The following is a 22,496-nucleotide window of genomic DNA, read 5'->3' as shown; positions in this document are numbered from 1 at the left end:
CTGCAGACGCAAGAAGCGAATGTGACAATCTTCGAGAGGAACGTGAGTGAACTCGGTCGAGAGTGACCGGAGTTAATTTTGGTTTTATAAGGAATACAATAGTGTCTCCAGAAAGACAGGATGTAGCAGACCTGCAAACAAAACGGTACGAGGGCTTAAATGAGCATCATCGACGGAGAAAATGAGTTTGACGGTGATGACAAACACGAAGAAGTAAGTACATTTACTAAAACATAATGGCATGCATGACATCTGATTGCGGCCCTGGAAAATTGATTCGTTTCAGTAATTATTACGTTAATTACCGTTTGTTTCTGTATTTATTGACCTACATCTCTTTCGTACTACTTCGTATTTATTATTAATATGTCAAATACTAAGCGGACAGAAAATCGAGGGCACAAATTGACGGGTAAGACTAGGCACTTGAATAAACTTTTTATGACAAACAAACATCAAAAGCTGGCGTATAGATGCAATAGTGACATGAGCTATGAGAGGAGGGGCGGATAATTATTAGGTCGATCCGCGCTCGGCCTCACCCACAATGTTTTTCTCTCGTGGAGATCAAGGGATATGAATGAATCGTTGGACTGTGTTCTGGCAGTGTTTGAGAACAAAAGAAATGTCTTTTTCAAGGTCATCTCGTGTCAACTTTAGACACTATTAGCTCCTAAACCGGCTAATACACGGGTTCGTCCTCTCAAAATGGAATAAGGCTTTTATCCTTTTGAGGTCTTCTGAACTATTGAGATTTTATGTTGAAAATACCATATTCACTGTCCAATGTAAACAAAGGTGACAGAAAAGCTAACAAAACTGCAAAAGAAAGTGAGGGAGTAAGAAAATGAAAAATGCAAGATACTGAAAGGCCGGATCATGTGTATTTTGTGCACCCCTCAACCAATATATTGGTCTACATATCGACCGACAGTCGACCGAGGTATCGGGCGATATATATCGACCGACACTCGACCGATATGTCGGTCAACATAACACTTGGCTGATATATCGACTGATATTGATTGATAGGCTGCTGACATTCCGCTGATACTTCACTGGTACTTAGCTACTGGTGACTGTAGCCTGTGTCGCAGACGTAATTTAACCTAGGTTAGTAATGGCATAGGCAGCCACTAGTGGTAGCCTTTAACATCATTTCCAGAAGTGTTCATGTTTTCCGCCTTAATTTATTCCTAAATAATTTAGCCTAATTAATCCCTATGCATGGGCAAATTCAAGACTTGCTTGTCTTTTATCAGTTCTGTTGCAGCACCTTGTTATCCTTCATCATCCTTATCCTCTTTCCTGTCAACTGTATTTTGTGTATTTGGCAGTATTTCACTTGGGTGTCTTGCTTGACAACGGCTGAATGATTCGAACATATAGCCTTCAGAAATTTTTAAGGTTGACCAAAAAAGGATGAAATGCACATAACTTATAATCTGACACTGGCAGTCTAAGCTTTTGACTTATATTATATGACAGTTGACCAATATACCACCAACAGTTGACTGATATTCCACCGAGTGTCAATGGTCAACTTATCGGCCGAGTGTCGGCCGCTATATAGACCGAGATATCAGCCGATAGTCGGACAATGTGTCAACTGACACTTGATGGATATCTCGGCCGATATATCGGTCGATATGTCGACCGATACATCGGTCGAGTGTTGGTTGAAATGTCAACCGATACATTGGTCGAGTGTCGGTCGATATGTCGACTGATATATCGGTCGAGGGGTGCACAAATTACGCATGATCCGAAAAGCCTTGTCTATCTTGTCTAGACCTTGCATATCTACTAATTCTGCTTTGTACACATATCCCAAAAGAATTACATTGTTATGGAAAATACTTGCCGTGGAGTTTATGACAGTTTGGCTGTGACCTGTCCTGCAAAATAGTAATCTGTAACATCATATCTGTAGGGCTAAGAGGTACCCATAATTCACTTTCACCTGATAGCATTGGAGGCAAAGGCAAAACGTATTTACTGACCATGTGGAGCAGGACTCATTTATTTTGTTTCTATTTTCTCACAGCCAAAACTACAATGGGCTTCATTCAAACAATACCATCAACTATATGCAGTTGGGACAAGTGCTGACCACATTGCTATTAAATCAATGATTGATTGTGTTTTCCCAGATCAGGAGCATGAAAAAGAAACAGAATGCAAAGAACCACCATCGCAGGAAACAGTTTTTAGTGTGCCTTGTTTGGCATCAATTCTTTTTGACAAGGAAATGTGCGCTTCCCAATATGAAGTAAATACTAAGCTTGGGTGCAGTAGCAGAGATTCTGCAAGGGAAGAAAGTCTTTGTACATGGAAAGCACTGTTACATAGTTTCTTTCAAAAGAAAACTATTGAACTGAGTCAGGAAAAATGGAGAAGGAACTTTCTTCATTTATTTTCCTTAAAGACAGATTCATCATGTACACTGGAGAAAAGTGAAGCAGCAACTGCCACAAGCACAAAATGTTCTTTGTTAGATGTTTCAGATGACCAAAGCAAGAAAATTCACAACAAGCCGGATCCTATATATAGTGGTTTTGGCAAGCTAAAGAATGGATTTTACGTTTCTTCAAGTGGGCTGGTGTTTTCTAGTGAATTTGAGGTACACATTGATTTTAACTTGTGCATGTGTTGATTGAAATACCATAATATAATTTTTTCAGTTTGTAGTTGATTCACAAACTGAGAAAAGTTACCACCTTTAGTAGTTACGTAGTAGTAACTCATTTTGGTTCAAGTACGAGTGAAGCATTCAAGTGATGTCACCAGAGATGCCCAACTAAAAAAAATTGAAATCCAGGAGATGGATAATTTTTACCTTCTCAAACCTAAGCAAACACTCCAAACATTTCTTCAAATAAGTGTGAAAATCTATGTGAAGCATTTCTGTTTGTATCTGTGAGAATTGGTGACCCATATGGGAGATCATGAGATTCGGTCTGTATCCAGGAGACTGTTCACAGGCTAGGAGACTCCTGGATAATCCAGGAGAGTTGGTATAGACATGCCAACTCATGGATCTCATGTCTGACATAAATAATACCTTACAAAGTTTTACTTAGTATACACTGTTCATATTCTTGACATTCTTTTGACTTGCCACATAGTAAAACACCCTTCCAAACAAGAAGAGATTTGACGTACAGCTGGCAAGCCAAGAAATGTCCTAGTTGTTACAAATATGTACAAGAAAATACATCACTTGCAGCGTGACATTTGTCAAAATTGGAGCCTTTCACATGTCTGGATAAGGCCCCTCTATGAATGCACAGAAAAAAAACTTTTCTGACGTAAATAATACATTGCAGAGTAATAAATAAATATGAATGTGCATTTAGTTACATAAAGTAATGGAGAAATTAATGTTTTGGTTTTTTTAAAAACTTTGTTGAACTGTAGAGAATCTCATCTCCCTTAATACAATAATTATATAATATTATATTACGTAATGTATTATATTACTTTGTCTTTTGAAACTGTTAAACATGCAATAATATTCAGTAACCTTGCTCAGATTATTGTAAATCAAATATTGTGAAAAACTTATGAATCCCTCAATCAATGCAAACATTCGTATGGAAACCAAATACTTTTTGTTACAAACCATCAACCTGTGTTATGTAAGTTCTAATGCAAACAAAGTGTTTAAAAATATGACTTACTGTAAGTGCATTTGTATATTAAGTAGAAAAATAAACTTGTCAGTGTTAGACGTAAAGAAAATATATTTGTTTTGCAGCTTGAGAGGTTTAATGCAAAGATGGCTGAAATGGACAAAAAATTCAAACATGAACTGCTCTTGATTAAACATCAGCACAGCAAATTGACGGTATGGGCACTGAAATTACAGTAGAACCTCACTGCTTTAAACTCCGTTATCTCAAATTCCCTGATAACTGGAACTCAAAGAAAATTTCTCTTGGATCTATTTTTCCAGTCACTTACTATTGGCTATCTTGAGCCCACTTCATCTCGACCTCTTCTTTGAGTCCCTTGAATTTAAGTTAGTGGGGTTTAACTGTATAAACCACATAATTATATGTATGCTGTCTCATGGAAGATATGGTGAGCTTGAGGTTAGCATGTAGTTTTCCAGACTTATTAACAGTGTTGTGCTGTTGGACTTCAGTGGACACATTACTCTCATTGGGTCTCTCTGCCTAAGATTTAAAAGTTGCTAACAAACTGATATTTGTTGTAATAGGCTAAGACTTCACAAAGGGGAAGTAGGACCCTGGTAATAAACAATGGGTGCTTACCATTTACAAAAACTATCCGGGTGGAAATTTCAGGCATAAACATTAAACAATTAAATGTGACGTTGCGGGAGAGGGAATCGCTATGAAGTATATCCACATCAGCTAGAGAGTCTTAAAAGAGCAGAAAAATAGCATCACCTAAAATCACAGCCCATACTTTCCAAAGCTTCCCAAACGGAAGGGTGCGAACCATTTGATTTTCCAACTGGAATTTCGGAATTTTTTCATGTAAATGGTAAGCACCCAATATCTCAAGGATCTTAATTTAGATCTTCACTAGGACATTTGGGGAACCTGAACAATTCTTTCTGCAATGATACAGTGAAAAAACAAAACAAAACAAAACAAAACAAAGGTGAGCTCACACCTCTTGTGGGAAGGTTTCGTTTGAAAATGCTTTGTTCAATCATGAAAATGTAACAACAGAGGTGGTTATTTCTCATTGTAATATTCCTTTTGTATGTTCCTGTTCTCATGCTCATTCATGCACCACTCAACTCCTTTGCTTATGATTCAGTCGAATATGAGTAGAAAACTTATGCACATGTCCAGGATGAATTCTTTGGCCCAGATAATAATTTAGCTGTTATATACTAAATCAATATTTTCTCTGTAAAACCATTAATATCTGTCATGAAATTTGGGTATCAGATTTTCTGCTTGAACAAATTATAGTTTGGATCACTGAAAGAGAAAAAGGTACTTTATGCTCATGGCATGAAAATAACATTACAAGGCTAATACCTCTGTTAGCCAACACCATGTTGCATATTTTGGGATTTTTCAGAAATGTTTAAGAAATATATGCTATCATGTCAACATTCTACTATCTTCTTTACTGAACAATTCATTCTCTTCACAAGTTTGAAATTAAAGAAAGTCAGCATAATTCATTTTGGAGAATAATAAAACAAGTAATAAAAATAACAAACACCAGTAGATGACATAGATGGAAGCCCTGCTCAAGGGCTGAGTGTTTGCTTTTATTTTTATGTCTAAGTTACGCCACTGTACTGGTTACCTGATGTACTTTCCTGTTTATTTTTGTCGAGATGATAACTGAGAGTGTCCATGACAAATTGATCAGGAATGAGATTTCCATGTTTTCTTCTCGACTGGGCTTATGAATACTCAATTTTTGTTTTAAAACTCTTAATTCCACCCCATCAGTGTTACCTGACATTGTACTGAAAAAAAAAATATTTATTTAATTTTGAGGAATATCAATCAAGTAACCTTTTCTGTCAGAATCACATACATGTAATATGAAATTTACAATTAATAATTTAATGTACAGAACTCTACATGCATACATGTATGTTAAACACATTTTGAAAGAGGCCTGAGGTGTAATAATATTATGATGTAGTTGTACAATTGGAAATTTCATTTTTCGCTTGGCTGTTTTGATAAAGGAGTCATTTGATAAATATGTTCATTGTTGCCTAGTTTTTATCTACAACACTGATATGAATGAATTTGTATTCAGAAGTTATAAACTCAAACATGAATAATTTATTAGGGTCATATTTCTAAAACTGAAGTATTGAAATATAAATAAGTAGCTTTGTTTAATCCAGTGTCAAAGAGTAGTTTGTATTTACTTTACATGGCTTAAAATTTTGTTTAAAATGTTTGACAGGCACTGGAGCAGATATATTTATTAAGTAGAACAGTGACATTTTTCACATAATGGAGTTTTTTTTAAATTTTAAATTTTCGGCTTTAATATTTCTGTGTTGGTCAGGAGCAATTAATAGTAATTGTGCGGGCACTGAGTTTATGGGTTAGCAGTAAAACCAAAATCTGCTTATTTGATGGCATGAAATAATAGTTGTACTGTGATGTGACACTACATAATTTTATATGTATGAGAGATCTGGTCCACAAAAATAATTTCGGTTTAAATGAACTCAGCTTTGTTCCTGTTATTTTACGATATTACCTGAAGACCATAAAATTCACAAGCATATGTTATTTAAATTTTAGACATCACTTTTAGTAGACTCATGTAAATTTATAAAACCAATTTATTGACATTTGGTCAAATGACAATGGAAGGTTTGCCACAATTTGATTGGTCTGTCTGTTTGCCATTAAAATCATTATAACCTTTAAACAAATATTGTGTGAGCTGCTGAATATGTTTCTTGGTAGCTGACAAAATTTCCATACCTAGAATTCAAAATTCAGGCAGGTCAGGTCATTGCAAAAAGGGATATTTGTTTGCTGAACAGTAATTTATGTATCAGCTTGAATAACAATCCTAATGTTATGACCAGATGGACAATGTGCCCAGTGTACATCGAAACAGATTCTGCAATTAAAATTTTCGAGATTAAAAGACCCACTCAAGTAAAGCTATTGGGAATTTCTGATAGGATTTTATCGTGGCTTGACATATGAAAAATCTAATTGAGTGAGAATTTAAATCATAAGTCATCAGCCCTTGGATTCTCCATTTCAGAGACAATGTCATCACGGCTGGTAGGTTCAAATCAACCATTTTGCTTTCTTTTATAGTGGGTACCCTTTTGGTTTACGTGTATAGTTTCTACTTTAGTCCTTTAAGTTTGTTTTTTGTTGTTGTTGTTGTTTTTTAAAGCCCCATATTTTCTTGCTAAGAAAATTTTGCTCAGAAATGGTATGAATATTCTATGATTACATATTCAGTATTGAATGTAAACGTACATGTTGTAGAGTGTGAAGTGTGATTTTAAGCATGGTGAAGTTGAAAGATGAATATAGCAACTTCACAGTTAACTATATCTTTCAGCTGCAATGTAGCATGATTATAATTTTTTATATTCTTTTAATTGTAGACCTATAAGTATCTTGTTTTGTTTTATGTTAATGGATATCTGTAATATTGTTCTGACCAATTTTCATAGCATACATCTAATCCTTTGGATAAAAGTGATTTTCGTAAGTGATTATTGCCTCTTTAGTCTTCTAGGATTAAAAATCAGTCTTTCCAAAATCCCCAAATAATGTTGAGTGAAGACCTTTAAAATTAAGAACTAAACTGGTGTGATTTCTTACCAGACAAGTATAATTTTTGATTTCTTTTAGGTAGCCAGTAATGCAATGCTAAGTACTATAATTTTAGTTCTGGTTTGTATCCATTGATTTTGAGAAACTATTGACCCTGTCATTTCCAGTATCATTATTATTGAAATTTTACTTGTAAAAATATTCCAGCAAGAATATTCTACACAGTTTTCATATATAGTTTTATAAAAGCTTTCATTTTAATGTTCATGCAACATGAGCTATTCCATTGGAAATATACACTTTATTCTGTCAATGGTTTATTTAATTTATAATTATGGGTAGATATTTTGCAAGTTGCATAGTATTTTTCTGAACACTAAGGGGGTGAAGAAAATATGAGCAATGTGTAAAATGTTTGGGCATATTATAGATAAAATGCATGTTAAACCATCAAATAAGGGATTTATTATTCCAATATTATGTCATTTTTTAGTAATTTGGCTTTAAGTTTCTGAAATACATCCTGCATCATCCGAAAAGCATACAGATCATACCTGCAAATGAGGAAAATAAAATATGTCTCTAAGGGTTCATGTTTTGTATGCTGTCTTGACCGAATGTGGTAAAAAAGCGGAACCATAAATCAATATATATGATGGGTAAATAAAAGTCCATAGAAACAGGTTGAAAAGAAACCCAGTTTTCCAGCTTGCCCTTTAGGTACACTGTAAGTAGTACTAGCGCGGCAGTCGTTTTCACTCATCGCCACAAATTTTCTAACTGGCAGCATTAATAAAAACTAAAAATTATTAATTAAAAAATGTTAAAAAAATAATATTAAAACAGTTATTTGATTTCATACAGTACTTCTATCTGTACCTTGAATTTTCTCAAAATTTGTCCCAAAAAATTTCACTGGCCTAAGATCCACTTGCAGCTACCACAAAATCCACCTGCCCCAGGCTATTGGACAAGACCTTCTCTACACACTGGAGAAAGTGGAAAGTCCGGCGAATTTTTTTTCTGAGTTTTGAATTCTTTGAATTTTGGAATCTCACAATTTAAGCCTATCTCAGAGTCTTGAATTTCAAAACTGCTGCATGCATCAAAATTGGAGTCAATTCCACACTTTATACTCTAATTTATAGGGCATGCTAAAATTCAAAGCTGTTTGCATATGGTGGACATGCACACACACAAAAATACAAGAAATGCGAGAATGGTGGAAACATTTTTCTTTTTCCCATAACATAAAAATTTATGTGAACTTTTCTGAGAGATTTCCTTTGATTTTTCATGAAATGGCTTGTTTTTAAATCTTTTTACAGCCCTTGGGTTTCAAATGGTTTCACTTCAATTTGTCCTAAAGTTATACTTTGGCAAAGTGCTGTTGATCCTTGTTATTTTGAACTCTCAGTTGAAAAAAAAAAATAGTTTGAAATAGCGGGAGTTCAAATAGCCAATAGTAAATGATTGAAGGGCAAATCCAAGGGAAATAGTTTTTGGTTCAAAATAACTGGGAATTCAAAGTAACTAAGTTTAAATTAGTGGGGTGCGATATACATCATACTTCTCCAGAGCTTTAAGTCGCTTTTTTCCTTCTAGCCTTGTGGCTTGAATTGAAAAGAAAACTGTCATAAAAGTAGAGCCTTTGCAGGGCCTACTGGTTGAAAAGATAAACAATAAACTCTGGTTCTGAAGCCTAAAGTAACATGCACACTAGCCCATCACAGGTTACTGCTCAAAATATTTTTATCAGTTTGCTCATGGTACTCACTTTCTACTCATTGGTGGACATAGCAGTTGCAAGCAGCCAGTAGAATATGAAAATGATTTCAAATGATTTCAATCTTTTAATGTTCCAGGCTAAGACAGAGGAGCGGAAATTGCTACCTCAAAGAACTGAAAGTCAAGAATCCGATCATGATGAGGAGCCAAGAGAAAATCAGAAGTTAAACAAGGAAAATAAACCCAAGGACAAAGTAGAAAGGTAAGACATTAGCATTCAAATAACTCACAATTAAAAATCACAATCTGAACAGGAAGTACCATTTGGGATATGTCTGGACTCCAATGTTTTACTCCAGCTTTAAACTGGTAGAGTAACCCTGCCACTTGTTTACAGAATGATGTAAATCTACCCCAGGCGGAAGTACAACAACTTTCTTTGGCCCTTAAGGGGAATGCATGGCAACAATGTCAAACCTCTTAGATTTAATTTAATGGGGGAGGTTTTTAACTCATTCCAGATGCATGGAGAAAAATAATTTGTTTGTTTTTAATCAATAAATTTGATCAATGAATCGACTGAATACGGAAAAAGATATTGTTTGAATTAGATCACATGACTATTATTAATATTGATGTAGTTTTTAGTTTAGTAACTATTTAGCTAGCTATGTACTATGAACAAGCCCAAATTTCTGAAAATGGAATAAGGCCATTACCAAAAATCTGTTTTGTTTCCCGTTGCTCTCTGTCTCTTGGTTCAAAAAAATCTTCCTGTGTCTGCCATTTTGCACTGGAGCCACAAGCACTGTTTGATGTCATTATTACAGTGTATGAGGGCTGATTTAGATGTCAGAGTCCCTTGAAGTCCCTTAAACTTTGGAACACCCTAAAAATGGGAGCAGGCAATGAATCAAAAACTTTTTTGACTTTTTCAAAACAACTGGGTTGGTCAGGCACTCGTACTCATCATCCCAGCCGGGATATAAGGCCATCACAGCATTTAACTTCTCCACTTCTTGCAGTCCCTGGTGATCTTTTCAGCCTCCACCCAGACTAAGCCAAACTCTTTGAGGTCTGCTGTCGCAGTTCTCCACCAGGCGGTCTTTGTCCTTTCTCTGTACCACTTGCCTTGAGGGGTCCTTTTGAGGGCGATCTTAGGCATAGCCATTTCATACGATGCTTACAAATCTCAGATATTGGGTTTGTCAGGTGACTGGAAAAAAAATTATGGGGATAGTCTTGCTACAGCTGAGCTTATATTGCTTCCTTGAAAACAAGGTCAATCAATCAGAAACATACAATTTTAGCCCAACAACAAGGTTCTCTTCCAGAGGCAATGTAATGAATGAATGATTTAACTGCATATCTTTTCATGCATTGTCTCAGGAAATCAGGATTATTTGCATCATTACAAGCTTCTTTGAGTGCAGCAAGGACTGGAATTCAGGGATTTTGGGACAAGTAGGTAGCTTTCACTGCCATTTGAAGACATAAAGGTATATTGATTTTTATAATAAGACTTCAACCATAACATTAATGCCAATTATTATCAGGTCTTCACCAAAGGAGCATAGACGTTCGGCTCAAGAAGTATCCTCTGAGGACAATGATGATAGTGAAGACGACACAGGAAAATTGACACATTGTCCAAATTCAAAAGTTCCTGAAGTGGATGGTTTTGATAATCATGATGAATTTACAAGGTGATTGCTGGTTATATACTTTGCAATTAGTGCAAATTTAATATATAAATAAGTAATTTCTAGATCTGAAATACATGTATGTGCAAGAAGTTATGCCATCATGATTGGTCATATGAAGTTCATTATGGCTCAGTAAAACAAGCAGCATGTCAGGAGTGAATAAGGCAATTCTCATTAATTATGGCTGCACCATGTGCTTCTCTGTGTAAAGCTCTTTCTTACAAATTATTAAAATGTGCCTGGAGAGTACACCATTGCCCCTGGCCGGTATATTTGTGGCAAAGATTTGTTTTTGGATTAAAATCCCACTTTTTTGGTGTCATCACATGAAAAATAATGTAACTTGTGAAGTATCCACTTTGTTAATAAATAATAATAAAAACTAGGAGTTTCAATGTGAAAGTGGGTGCTGGCGTCAGAGCTTGAAGGAAATACTGATATGATTTGAAACATCTCAGTGCTTCTAAAGGTTGTATGGATAAGTGTGATATTTCTTGTTTTAAGATTCTCGATTGATCATGCCAGCACTTATTGTCAACTTAAAATAAAAGAGAGTTTTCATATTGAACAGTTGAAACCTGAACTCAACAAACAAGTTGAGCATGTTAATTTGTCGTTGCATTTCTAAATTTATCTACTGTTGTTTACAGGCAGTTTTAGATTATTTTTTCTTGTTTGTGTTTCATTCTATTGGTTAGTTTAAATAAGTTTAATAGTTGACAAATATTTTAATTCATTAGTTTCATTGTATATGAGTAGTTATATATACCGATCATTTTGTAAATCTTTTCTATACATTCATAATGGCTGATGATGATGTTTAAAACATTGAAACATGTTCTGAAAACTGAAAAGCGTTGTTGTGTTTTTAAGGATAATTGATTTGAAATAAACAGTATAATAGGGGTTGATGTAGCTGTTTAAGAAGAGAATGACGATTTTTCCAACTAGTTTAGTTTTAAAGGGCTTTTGTGAAACAACAACAGAGCCCCAAAATTTACTTCTTGAGTTAAGATTGACGTAACAAATGCCAGAACTTGCTTTAAGAGACCCAGGAAACCTTTAGAAGATGTATTTCCACAAGTATTATTTTTAAAATTAGCCTTTATGCTTAAACATTATCAGTAAAAGTGAAAACGAGACATTTTAATAGCATGAACTTGTGAGTTTACCAAAACTGGAGCTGTCATGCAATGTGTCATCAAAGGTCATGTCAAATCGCATTAAAGCATGGAAATCAAAATCCACATGACAATATGATTCCAAGCTTTTCTTTCACCGCAACGGGCAAATGTAACTCAATGGTCGAATTATTTACCTCAATGGGCAGAGATTTTGACTCAACAATCAAATTTAACACCTCAATGGGCAAAGAATACTGTGAATGATTTACCTGTGGTACCAAAGTCGCTTTCGACGTAAAGCAGGTTGGCTTCACACCTTCCTCTCTTTTCTCCTGAGACCAGCAAGCTGCAGTCAGCAGTTTACTCCAAATGGAAGCATTTTTGCCTAACACTTCACTGCTGCTGAATGCACTGAGAAAAAAAATGATCTCCATGAAGTAGGACTTGATCAATATCTTGGCACCTCCATTTGTGAATCGGCAAAAACTGCTCACATAATAGAGCAGCCAAACACATAAAAATCTCTTGTCTTCCTCGAGAGTCATCACTAAACCGTTCATGACATTGATGAATACTTCCACAAGCAAGTAAAGACATCTATATTTCACCTCATTTATCATGTCCTTGATTTCTAGCAGAGTGGGACAGCTGTACTCAGCTATTGCGCGAAATCGATCGATACTTCCATGTGCATTCACAAGCACCCTAGAATGCCCAGATATAAAAAACGCAATCGACTGTGCATGTCTCTGATCTTACATCCAACAGATTTTGGCTTTTTCTCACTATTGTAAAGAATAGGCTGCTGCCTCGCTACGGCTTGCCAGCAAAAATAAAAAATAATAATAATAGTAATAATAATGATGATAGTAAAAATAATTGTACATGCATCAAGATTTAGTATTACTCACGGAGAGCTGAAGAAAGCAGATCACTGCATTTAATGGAACAGAACAATGAATTAAGATATTTGTATCATTTGTACATTTCTTCTACTTCCAGCCCCATTTTACAAAACAGTGTGGGTTTAATTTTGACTGTGACTAGAAAGTCCCAGGTCTCTTTGTTAGACGGCTAATTTCATTTTTGACAGGAAAAATCCTTCCATTCTAAGGACCGCTCACCAGAGTTTTCTAGCGGATTATGAACATGTACTACTACTAATTCCTAGCTCTCCCCTGGAAGAATGGGGCCATATGAACATGTACAAGTCTATCTATTTAATAACATTTGATAATTGGTTTGCATTTTCTTTTCAGAGAAATGGAAGCAAAAGGAGGTTTAACTTACGAGAGTGTTGACAGAACAGTCCAGCAACTATCCCATGATGCATTGCCTCCCCCACTCTCTCTTCGACAACTTCAAGCTGGAGATCAGTCAGACAAATAGAAATGAAATTATTAAAATATTTAATATTAAATTTACATTCTGTTCTGTAGGTTATACATTATATAAAGGGCCACATTTGACCAGTGTGCCGGTATTATGGAAATAACCTGTTTCAAAGAAAGGAAAATAATAGATCTGTTCTTAATTATGGAATGAAAATAATAGTAGTAATATTTGTTCTTTTTGAGAAAGAAGAAAAGAAAGATATGACAACATGTAAGGTACATATTCTTTATAAAGAAATTATGTTTATTCTCAGAGTAAGTCTTCAAATTTGATTCTTGTAAATAGAATAATATATGGTTTAGTCATGTGATTGATATGCCAGCATACCACATATTTTTAAACAGATTATTGTTTTGGTAATGGAAACACATTTGAAGAATATAGGGAAAAAAAACACAAAAATGGGATTTCAAGAATGCTTATTTAATCTGTAGAATGAGAATGGTTTAAGCATATATGTAGATGAGCCTTTCAATGATGGTAATGAGGATGATGATTCAATAATAACTGACTCTACCAATGCAGAACTTTTCACTTGAAACAATACAAATGTACAATTCTGGAGAGATTGACTGGGATGGAGTCAAAATCCATGATAAGGAGACCATGGACATCGAAAGAAAAATCAAAGGGGGCCATACATATCAGATCAGATCCATTTGGGAGTTGGCTATTTTCTAGAGCAACATAATGATTGGATTTTAACTTATGAACCTTAAATGTTGCCTTGAGCGTGGAAAAATATTACTCAAACCACACTGGTCTTTGTTAATTTTCAACCCAAGAGCTTTTGCAAGTGAACAATGGAAAACTAAACATGTGCTGCCCCACAAAATACCCGTACTCTACCCATGGAAGGTTTTTTGGCTTGAACTCCCACCTCTACAGAAATATCAGTTTAGTAGTAGCAGCAGTGGTGGCAGTGGCCATTAGTTTTTTTCTTCTTTGTTTTTTTTTTTTGCAGGGGCAATTGTAGTGGTAGTAGTAGTATCAACCATGCAACCACACAATATATATATATATATATGTAAGTTATAAGGTATCATGTTTCAAAGAGAATTACAGAGGGAGTGATATGACGATGAAAATATTCCTGTAAAAATATGGTACATTGAAGATATTTGCTTCAAAGGTTAATTTTCACCAGCATTTTTTAAAGTGGATTTTAATAAAACAATTGCTTTCTTTCAAGTTGCTTTCACATTGTTTGTACATTGTCAATTGGATAAGTGAGCCTCGTGCTAAGTTGTTGGGAGGATTTAGAATACCATGATCAACAAGGGCAGATGGGGGCTTGGCGGTGCTCATCGTACCTTTTAGAGATTAAAAACGTGGTTTTGGTTCCTCCTAGGGATTCAGCCTCAAAAAGTCCACAGCAGGAGCTTTTGCAGTACCTTTTAGGGCATTGAGTGGAAAAAAACATGACAAGATAACGTCTTGTTTTAGAGTTGGTTTCTCTTAGGAGTATATAGCATTTCAAGCCACGCCCATAAAAAAGGATCTTGGTACCTCTGAGGGATTCTTTTCAAAATTTCCGGCAAGCACCCCTATTGTTTTTATATGGGAGTCCCACCCCTGCAAGGATAGGGGCATTGGGATCATTTCACATCACCCAAAGTTTGCCAATTTTTAAAGTATTTTGGGAATGCCTGATCTGCAATAATGCTATTTGACAAGTAATTCAAAAATTGCCCAAGCGTGCAATGCGAGACTGATTGGTTTTGAGTATGATTTTTGCTCTCTGAATTTTCCACAAGAGGAAACTACTTTTGTGTGAAAAAGTCAGTAGTATATTTCATCTGAAGTATATGGAATGAAGATAATGAACAATATCAGAGGAGAACATCAGGCATTATTAAAGAGATGTTACCGGTGACCATAAAACAATTCTTTGTTCAGTTTTTGTTGTGGCAATGTTACGATACTCCTATTTGTCTACCCTTTCAATTACCTCAACTTGTGAAATCCCTACTCTTCAATATCCTGAAGCCTGGGAAAGGTACCCTTTCAGTGGGAACCTCCCCATATAGGCCATTATATGGAGTACCCGTCCCCCCCCCCCCCCCAGCCAGGACCCACAATTTATCTGTATTAAGTGTTGTTAGTCTCTATTTGTTGGTTTCTGTTTTGTTGATATATTTTGATTGCGTTAAGTTTTTATTTGCTACAATAGGTATCTTTTACAAATAAAAATGTTGCACGTCCCAAAAACAGGTGTCATATTACACCCATACGAATACTTCCTCACAGTTGTCCCTTCTCGACAACAGCCACTATCCTCTGAGTCAGGTGAGATTGTGTTATTATCAGCCTTTAAAGTTTGGGGTGAGGTATTAGTTGGGACAATCGGCCATTTTGCTCTAAAGAATGTTAGGAGGGCAATGCTCTCACTTTACAAACACAATAGACAGGAGTTTTGTCTCAAAGTAGGTGACTGAATTATCTAGTTTGCTTCATTTTTATTTGATAATAAAATTACTTATAAGCAATTGCACTTATGTTTGTTACAGTGAGCAAGTGATGGGTCCAGTGATTCTTAGGCTTAGAGGCAAATTCTGTTGTACAATGTTTGACCATTCCACGTCCCTGTGGCATAGTAACCTTGGTGTGCAAGGTGAAAAAACCTCAATTTTGAAAGGAAGCATAAAGAGGCCAATATTATGAGAATAATAATGCCTGCACTCCTTGCAAACTGAGGGATGGCACATAGTTCTTAATGATGGTATTGATTATCAAAAAATATTCCTATACACAAGAGGGTCCCACAAGACACAGGCATATCGAAAAACAAATTCTTGCATGACCTAGTCCTATAAAATTTATGATCATAAAATTGCCTGAGGCACCCTCAAAGATAAAATGGTTCATCCCTTACTGTATTAAATGTCTTTGCTCTTCACTGGCTGCATACACTAAGTTACTGTTTTGTCCACCAGTTACAGGGGAAGTGCACTGTGTTCTTGAGCAAGACACTTTGCTTACAGTTTTCACCTGATCTAGCCAAGTGTGTTAACCATTTAACCATAAACAAATCAGTCCTTCCGTTGATATTTATATTCTGAAGGAACTAAGAGCTTTTTCCACATATTTCTGGCCACACGAAAATTGTAGCGAGAGCAAAAACTTTGATGAAGCAGACTGTCGATTTTTTTGCTCTTGCCCCAATCTTTGATTGACCAGACTGCTTGTTCACCCTTTCCTTCAGACTGGTAAGGAATGCTTGCTACACAGGCTTGAGATTCTGTGTTTCAGAGATCAGCCACTGGCTTGTGTTAAAGCAATTGGACTGCTTTTAAGCTTAAAAGCAGACAGTAATACAGGCTACTTGGAAAAGAAACTCTGATTTCCCCTGCAATTTTTCTCAGCCATTTCCGATCCCACAGTTTTTTGGCTCCAAACCTCACAAAATGGACAAAAGACATCATAAACAGTTAAGGTTATCAAATTTAAACAAGAGGGCCCCTGTGACTGAACTCTGTCACAGTACTACAGTCCACTCACTACTTAATCCACTGATGTTAGTAGGTTGACTTGTGGTTGTGGTACTGAGAAATTTAGCCTATTATATTTCATATCAGGTTTCATACTTCCGCCTCCAATTCTTCAAGTTCCTTTTCTATCTCTTCCCTCCTCGATAACTTTTCTACCTGTGTAGCTTCTGGATTCACTAACTCTCCACAGTCAATTTTAGCTTGTAAGTCTTGGATTTGTCGTAATTTCTTCCTGAGATTCTTAACACGTTTTACTTTTAAATCGTCGGGGTTACTTGTGTACACTGTCCCCCCTGCAGTCGCAACACTAGAAACTTTGGTGCTTTGCATTTTCTCTGTAACTTCTGCGACTTCGCATCTTTGACTATCGTTTCCATCTTTCTTCTTGTTCTTTCTCTTTTTCTGATTCTTTGAAAGCTGTTTGCTTTCTTCCTCATGTACACCCGGTGGCAATTTTGGAATACTATCTACCCACTGCTTTCCTTTACTTTCGTATTTTGCCACTTCATCCGGTGGCACATAACCTTCCTTCACTCTGCGAGCCTTGCGCCATGTACCATCAGGTCTTCTTGAAGCAGGAATCCACGTTTCTCCAACAGCACCGGCTTCTTCCGCCATTTTGAAACTTCAGCCAGTCGGCAACATTTCGGAACTGTTCGTTCATTCGTGTAACCAGGGGGGGCTGGCAGCTACCTTTGATCTCGCCGCTTTTCTGGTTTCTATGATCGCCCCAGTAAAGAAATCTGTCAATCATTTGAGAACCGTAACGAGCATGCGCACGACGCGAAAATAACACGAGGTAACCGAAACATGTTTCGCCGCCATTTTTGTTCAGGGTTTGCCTTCGATTCGATAACTTTTTATTCGCTGTTAGCAATTTTTAACGACAGCTCTGAGACAATCAGGACTAAGGGAATCCAGGACCAGGTTTGTGCTATTTTCCTGGCGAGCGTGGTGGCATTCTTGGTTGCCTGGAGAGGTTTCTCCGTCTCAGGAAGAAAACGAAGCTGAAGTTTTTATTTTGCTGTGGAAATTTCAAGGTTCATTACTTTCCATCTTCACACCGAGCAATTATTCTTCCCAAATTTCTATGGAAAATACCGATGTCGAACTGTTTCATGTCTGCCATTATATATCGCGAAGCCTCCGAACGTAAGTCTTTAAAATATTTCTCAACTGTTCAGAGTTGTACATTTAAACTTGAGCTTACATTGACTACATTAAACAAGCTTTTCTGTCTAAAGTTTTTTCTGTCTTAACTTACTTTCTTATGAAAGACTGCATTTACTGTATGATTTTCCTGTAGTGTGTTGAGTCTGAAGACTTTCTTTCGAGTAATTTAATTTAATCATGAAACTTGAGGGCAGTTGCAGATCAGTCAACAACATTGAAAATAGCTACCAGTTTGCGTGTCTCGATAATGCAGTGATAAATTATAGAGGTTTTGAAACCTCCATCCCTTACTGTTCAGTACCAATGTGAACTCGCAAATTTGAAATCATTTTTCCGCTTCTGCATATGGGAATGTCCAAAATGGACTGTTTGCTAGACACAGACTCAATGTGAACCTTTACTGGGTTGAGGTATTTCATTTACAAGTTATTTACCCGTGAAAATAAAGAAAGCAGCTTCTGCTCACATGCTTTGGCATAATTTGTACTGGTGATAAGCATCAGTTTTATTTGTGTGGTGGGAGAAAGCTCTGTAATACTTCTGGATATCAAAATAGGGCTGCCATATACTCATCTGCTGAGGGAGATAATTTATGAAATAGACCCAGGGAAGGAAAATGAGGCCATGTTACCTGTAGTTGAGTGGTAGTAATGAGGTAAGCAGGTAAAATGGTCATTCATCCAGATTACTAACTTTAACTTGGGTAAACCTGAGTCAAAAGAACCTCCACAACATTTGAAATAGGCCAATTTTGAGACTTGGCTTTAAGGCTTTCGAGAATAACAAGAAAAGACATCAAGCACAGGGATCTGTAACAGTCATTTAGCCCCCAAGTCTATTAGCCCCTAAACATTTAAACTCCAACCAGAAGTCAATAAGCCCCCTACCAGAAATAAAAAAACTGTATATATTTTTTTCCTTAAGCATGAGTAAGGGGCTAATCGGCTTGTGGTTGGGGGCTAACTGGCTAGGGGCTAATCAAATGACCGGTAACCAAAGGATTTGTTTTATTCCTCTAAGGCAAAAAGATGAGTAAGGATGTTAATATATCAACTCATGATTTGGCCCAACGTGTTGATTATCAGTGGCTTGTTCCTGTAGTGGAAGGATAGCTAAATAAGACAATAAGGCAGACTAATATAAAGTCAGATGAAGAAGTCTTTAATAGTACTTGTCTCAAATGACAATTCTTGGTGCAAGAGAGGAGCATGAACCCTTTGAAAACTGATTGAGAGGTGACATAAAAAATGAGGTGGCAAAGTCAAACTTCCTGCACACTCTCCATGTCAACGACTTGATTGGACCCATTATTTAAGCCCTTAAGTCAAGAATATCAAAACAAAAGTCTAAGGATTATGAAGAAACAAAAACAATCAACGACGCAACTATTGTATTGTAACGGCAAAGAGATGCTGATGAATTCTCAATTCTGCCGAGGGACCTATCCAGTATTCGCTTTCATAAATAATGCCAGATGCTTTGCCTGAAACTGAAACAGACCTCTTGTAGTAACGTAGCAGAAAAACGCCGTACCCACTGCACTCACTATGAAACCTACTTTAATCCTGTCAGTTTAATAAGTGCAAACAAAAAGGGTCACGAAGTTGTTCAGAAAAAGCAACCCTTACCAACAGGGAGTGCGGAAATATAGAAATACTTCAGTTTATCCCGTTGATAGGACACCCAAAAATGTTCGAATGAAATATTCATGCCTGCAATCTGGCTCACACTGTGGAGTTCCCGCTCGCGAGGGCTCACAGGTTTACGTTGGAATATTTATCACCGATGCCTCGATCAAATGTCCAAGATTTAGATGCAGGGCAACTGAAGCTTTTTCGTAGATGTTTGAACGTGAAATATGCACGACGTTTACAAAACTTTACAAACGCATCGCGCTCACGGAAGTCCGCCATGTTTGTTTTCCACAAACCAGTACTTAGTCTTGCTCGGCCAAATTTCTTAACTGGGGCGATCATAGAAACTCGGTTCCAGGCCTCGCTGCTTGCCCCCCCTGCGTGTAACAATCGGTAAACGTCAAGCTCTACGACACCCAGAACTCTTTGCGAAATTTACAAATCAAAATGGCGTCCGCCACCACTAGAGTGGTGCAACAAGTCAGAAAACATATTCCCAGTATAAGGTTTCCAAACAGAATAAAAAAGAAAACAAAGGGTAAGTAGGAAAGAGCGATTTTACTCTTTCTCATTGAGCAGAGGATTTAAACTTATTCGAATCCTTTTGTGTCTTCATTATCGGTAGCCGGTCCGTCAGACAGAACTCTTGAGATTTCGTCTATTCTGTCTGCGATCAGTAAACGAACATTACCTGCAGCATCAGCGGCTCGACCTACAACTATCTCTTCCTCGAGCGCTGCTTTTAATTCAGACGACCTGCATAGTTATCACACTTTACCGGCAAGATACAGAAGACGGCCTTTAACACAAGATGAAATGGAGTATATTGAGGTTAGCTCTAGAAAGCGTACAATATTAACAACCCGTTCTATCATTTTTAGGGGGTCTGTGAAATTCATCGGCTCGATTCCATTTGAAAGAACCTCCAGCTCACATCTACCAAGGACCTGGCTTATTCAATCAGTCAATGACTGGATACGAAATTGATTATGCAATCTGAATATCAGTGGCTGGCAATATAGTGATTAATAATTAATCAATTGCCTATCAATGGCACTCAATAGGCATTTAATTGATGAAGTTGTTTTTAGTGACCTACTGTACTGACTGAGAAATTGTACAGGCTGTCTTGAAAATTACTTACAGTTGTACCCCAATATTATAAGCCCCATTATGAAAAAGTCCCAGTGTATAATTAACAATTACTCCACAAGCTTGCAATGGGCATGAGATGATAGATAGCAAACCAGGCTCATAGCACTGGCTTTAATCATTCCATATCCAATACACATTTGTGGAATAAACAATTATTGAAAATTAAATTATTATTTTAGAATTAGTAAATTATTGAATAAAACAACATTATTGAAGCAATAAATTATTGTTTTATTAGAAATACTCCCACACTATAGAAGACTAAAATGAAAATGTCCTAAACATGACACACATGCTCACCATTTTTGAAGAGCATGGTATAATTGGTCATATACCACGATGGCTAAGCCAATGAAAACTCTTGAATTTATCCAATGATGCAGTTTTTACTGACAACCACTTAATGACTGACCCCAAAGGACACAGTGAGATTTGTTTCCCCTCAACCCTTAGTGTTCTCCTTGGCTCCACCTCAGGGGAACATTGAGGGACTTGGGGAAACAAAACTCACTGTTTCCCCTGGAGCTATTCATTAAGTCTTTTGTTATATCTCCAAGCTCAAAATGGAACAAACTGCAAAAAAATTATTTGACTGATGCTGGCTGACACACAAATTTACTGTGGTTTCAAGGTGTATGACCTGACCATGTGCGAGTCAAAAGTTCAAGTTGCTGTTCCCTAGAGAGTTTTGTTTGCCGTAGAGGGTTAGTGAGTTTTGTTTGCCCTAGAGAGTTTGTGAGTTTTGTTTGCCCTAGAGAGTTAGTGAGTTTTGTTTGCCCTAGGGAGTTAGTGAGTTTTGAACCTTGGGATTTGACATGTTCTCCTCTAAGCAGAAAACATATTTGAGCTTTGAGGTATAACAATGAGAGTTATTCTTTAGCCTAGCCAAATATACAGTAAGTATATGGAATACTATCATGGTGTAATTAACCCTTGCATAGCAAAATAATTCTCATACTAACAAATATAAACCAGCAGCCCAAACTTTAAACTGACCCCAATATATTGGTAACAATAATTGCGGAGGCAGTATGGCCGAGTGGTTAGGGTGCCAGACTTGAAATCTGGAGGTTGTGGGTTCAAGTTCCACTCTGACCACTAAGCTGGATTTGTTTCTCCATAGACCCTAGTTCAACTCCTCGGTCATGCTTGTACATAGCCAACTGGTCTCCCTCCTGCCAGTTGGGATTTTTAACCATGTTATGTTCATTTGCATTATTTGTTTCATCACCTGGGTTCATTGGCCTTGAAAAGCCTCACTGGGGGAGTGGTCAGTCAAGATATTTTTTTATTTAAAAATAAAAAAAATAATTGAAAAAATAATGAAAAAATACTAAAAAGTAAAAATTTTTAAATAATAAATATATGATTAGATGTCAGTGATGACAGGCAGCCATGATGTGTAATCAAGGTACTGGTAGTTATCAATATACCTATATTTTCAGACTTTTTATTTACTGTTTATTGCTACTTATTAGAAACTGATAGTATTGAAGAACTTTTTTGTTTATAAATTGTCCTTGATTTTCATGATGTTACTGACATTTTTCTAATTATTACTTTGCTTCACTTTTAGAGAGGTGGTCCAGAATAAATGACCCTTAACCTGATTGGGATGTTTTCTAGAGTGAATTATTTAACTTGCGACAAGACTGTTGGAACCATATTCAAGGGGGAAAAGGATTCATTGAATATTATGAAACAGTTTGTTCATTCCTTGATTATTTAACTTCTGGCAAGTCATTTATAAAGAGAATTGGAGATTCACTTTTTATATGAAAAATACATGTTTATTCATGGTTCAATGATAATATTG

The 22,496-nt window shown here is 36.5% G+C and overlaps 3 protein-coding genes across 4 annotated transcripts in view; 2 read left to right on the top strand and 1 right to left on the bottom strand.

Moving 5' to 3' along the window:
* Positions 1-28: 28 nt before the first annotated feature.
* LOC110066051 (uncharacterized) lies at positions 29-14,418 on the top strand. Its single transcript, XM_020773250.2, has 7 exons — positions 29-213; positions 2,048-2,623; positions 3,761-3,850; positions 9,140-9,264; positions 10,392-10,466; positions 10,559-10,708; positions 13,092-14,418. The coding sequence occupies exons 1-7, from the start codon at positions 160-162 to the stop codon at positions 13,219-13,221; spliced, it is 1,200 nt and encodes a 399-aa protein (XP_020628909.1). The 5' UTR covers positions 29-159; the 3' UTR covers positions 13,222-14,418.
* A 1,248-nt stretch (positions 14,419-15,666) lies between these two features.
* On the bottom strand, positions 15,667-19,179 carry LOC110066057 (partner of Y14 and mago-like). Its single transcript, XM_020773256.2, has one exon. It carries the CDS (start codon positions 17,334-17,336, stop codon positions 16,809-16,811), a length of 528 nt encoding a protein of 175 aa, XP_020628915.1. The 5' UTR covers positions 17,337-19,179; the 3' UTR covers positions 15,667-16,808.
* Positions 19,180-19,676: 497 nt separating this feature from the next.
* The window catches only part of LOC110066059 (alpha-ketoglutarate dehydrogenase component 4-like), a 2,900-nt gene continuing 80 nt past the window's right edge, over positions 19,677-22,496 (top strand). Inside the window, exons 1-3 of one of the 2 annotated variants that reach the window (XM_020773257.2) lie at positions 19,677-20,063; positions 20,151-20,356; positions 22,257-22,496. The exon at positions 22,257-22,496 is cut by the window's right edge and continues 80 nt beyond it. In XM_020773257.2, the coding sequence (XP_020628916.1) occupies positions 19,973-20,063; positions 20,151-20,356; positions 22,257-22,274 (315 nt within the window). In that variant the 5' untranslated portion in view covers positions 19,677-19,972 and the 3' untranslated portion in view covers positions 22,275-22,496. Of the gene's footprint in view, positions 20,064-20,150; positions 22,028-22,256 lie in introns of those variants that run through there. The other variant, XM_089275358.1, reaches the window with a different exon arrangement.

This window comes from Orbicella faveolata, unplaced genomic scaffold (genome assembly GCF_042242905.1).
Source record: "Orbicella faveolata isolate gen_17 unplaced genomic scaffold, um_ofav_v1 contig_36, whole genome shotgun sequence".
Classification (NCBI taxonomy): Eukaryota; Metazoa; Cnidaria; class Anthozoa; order Scleractinia; family Merulinidae; genus Orbicella; species Orbicella faveolata.
The sequence above is the reverse complement of the archived record's forward strand: the minus strand, read 5'-3'. Positions and strand labels throughout refer to the sequence as shown.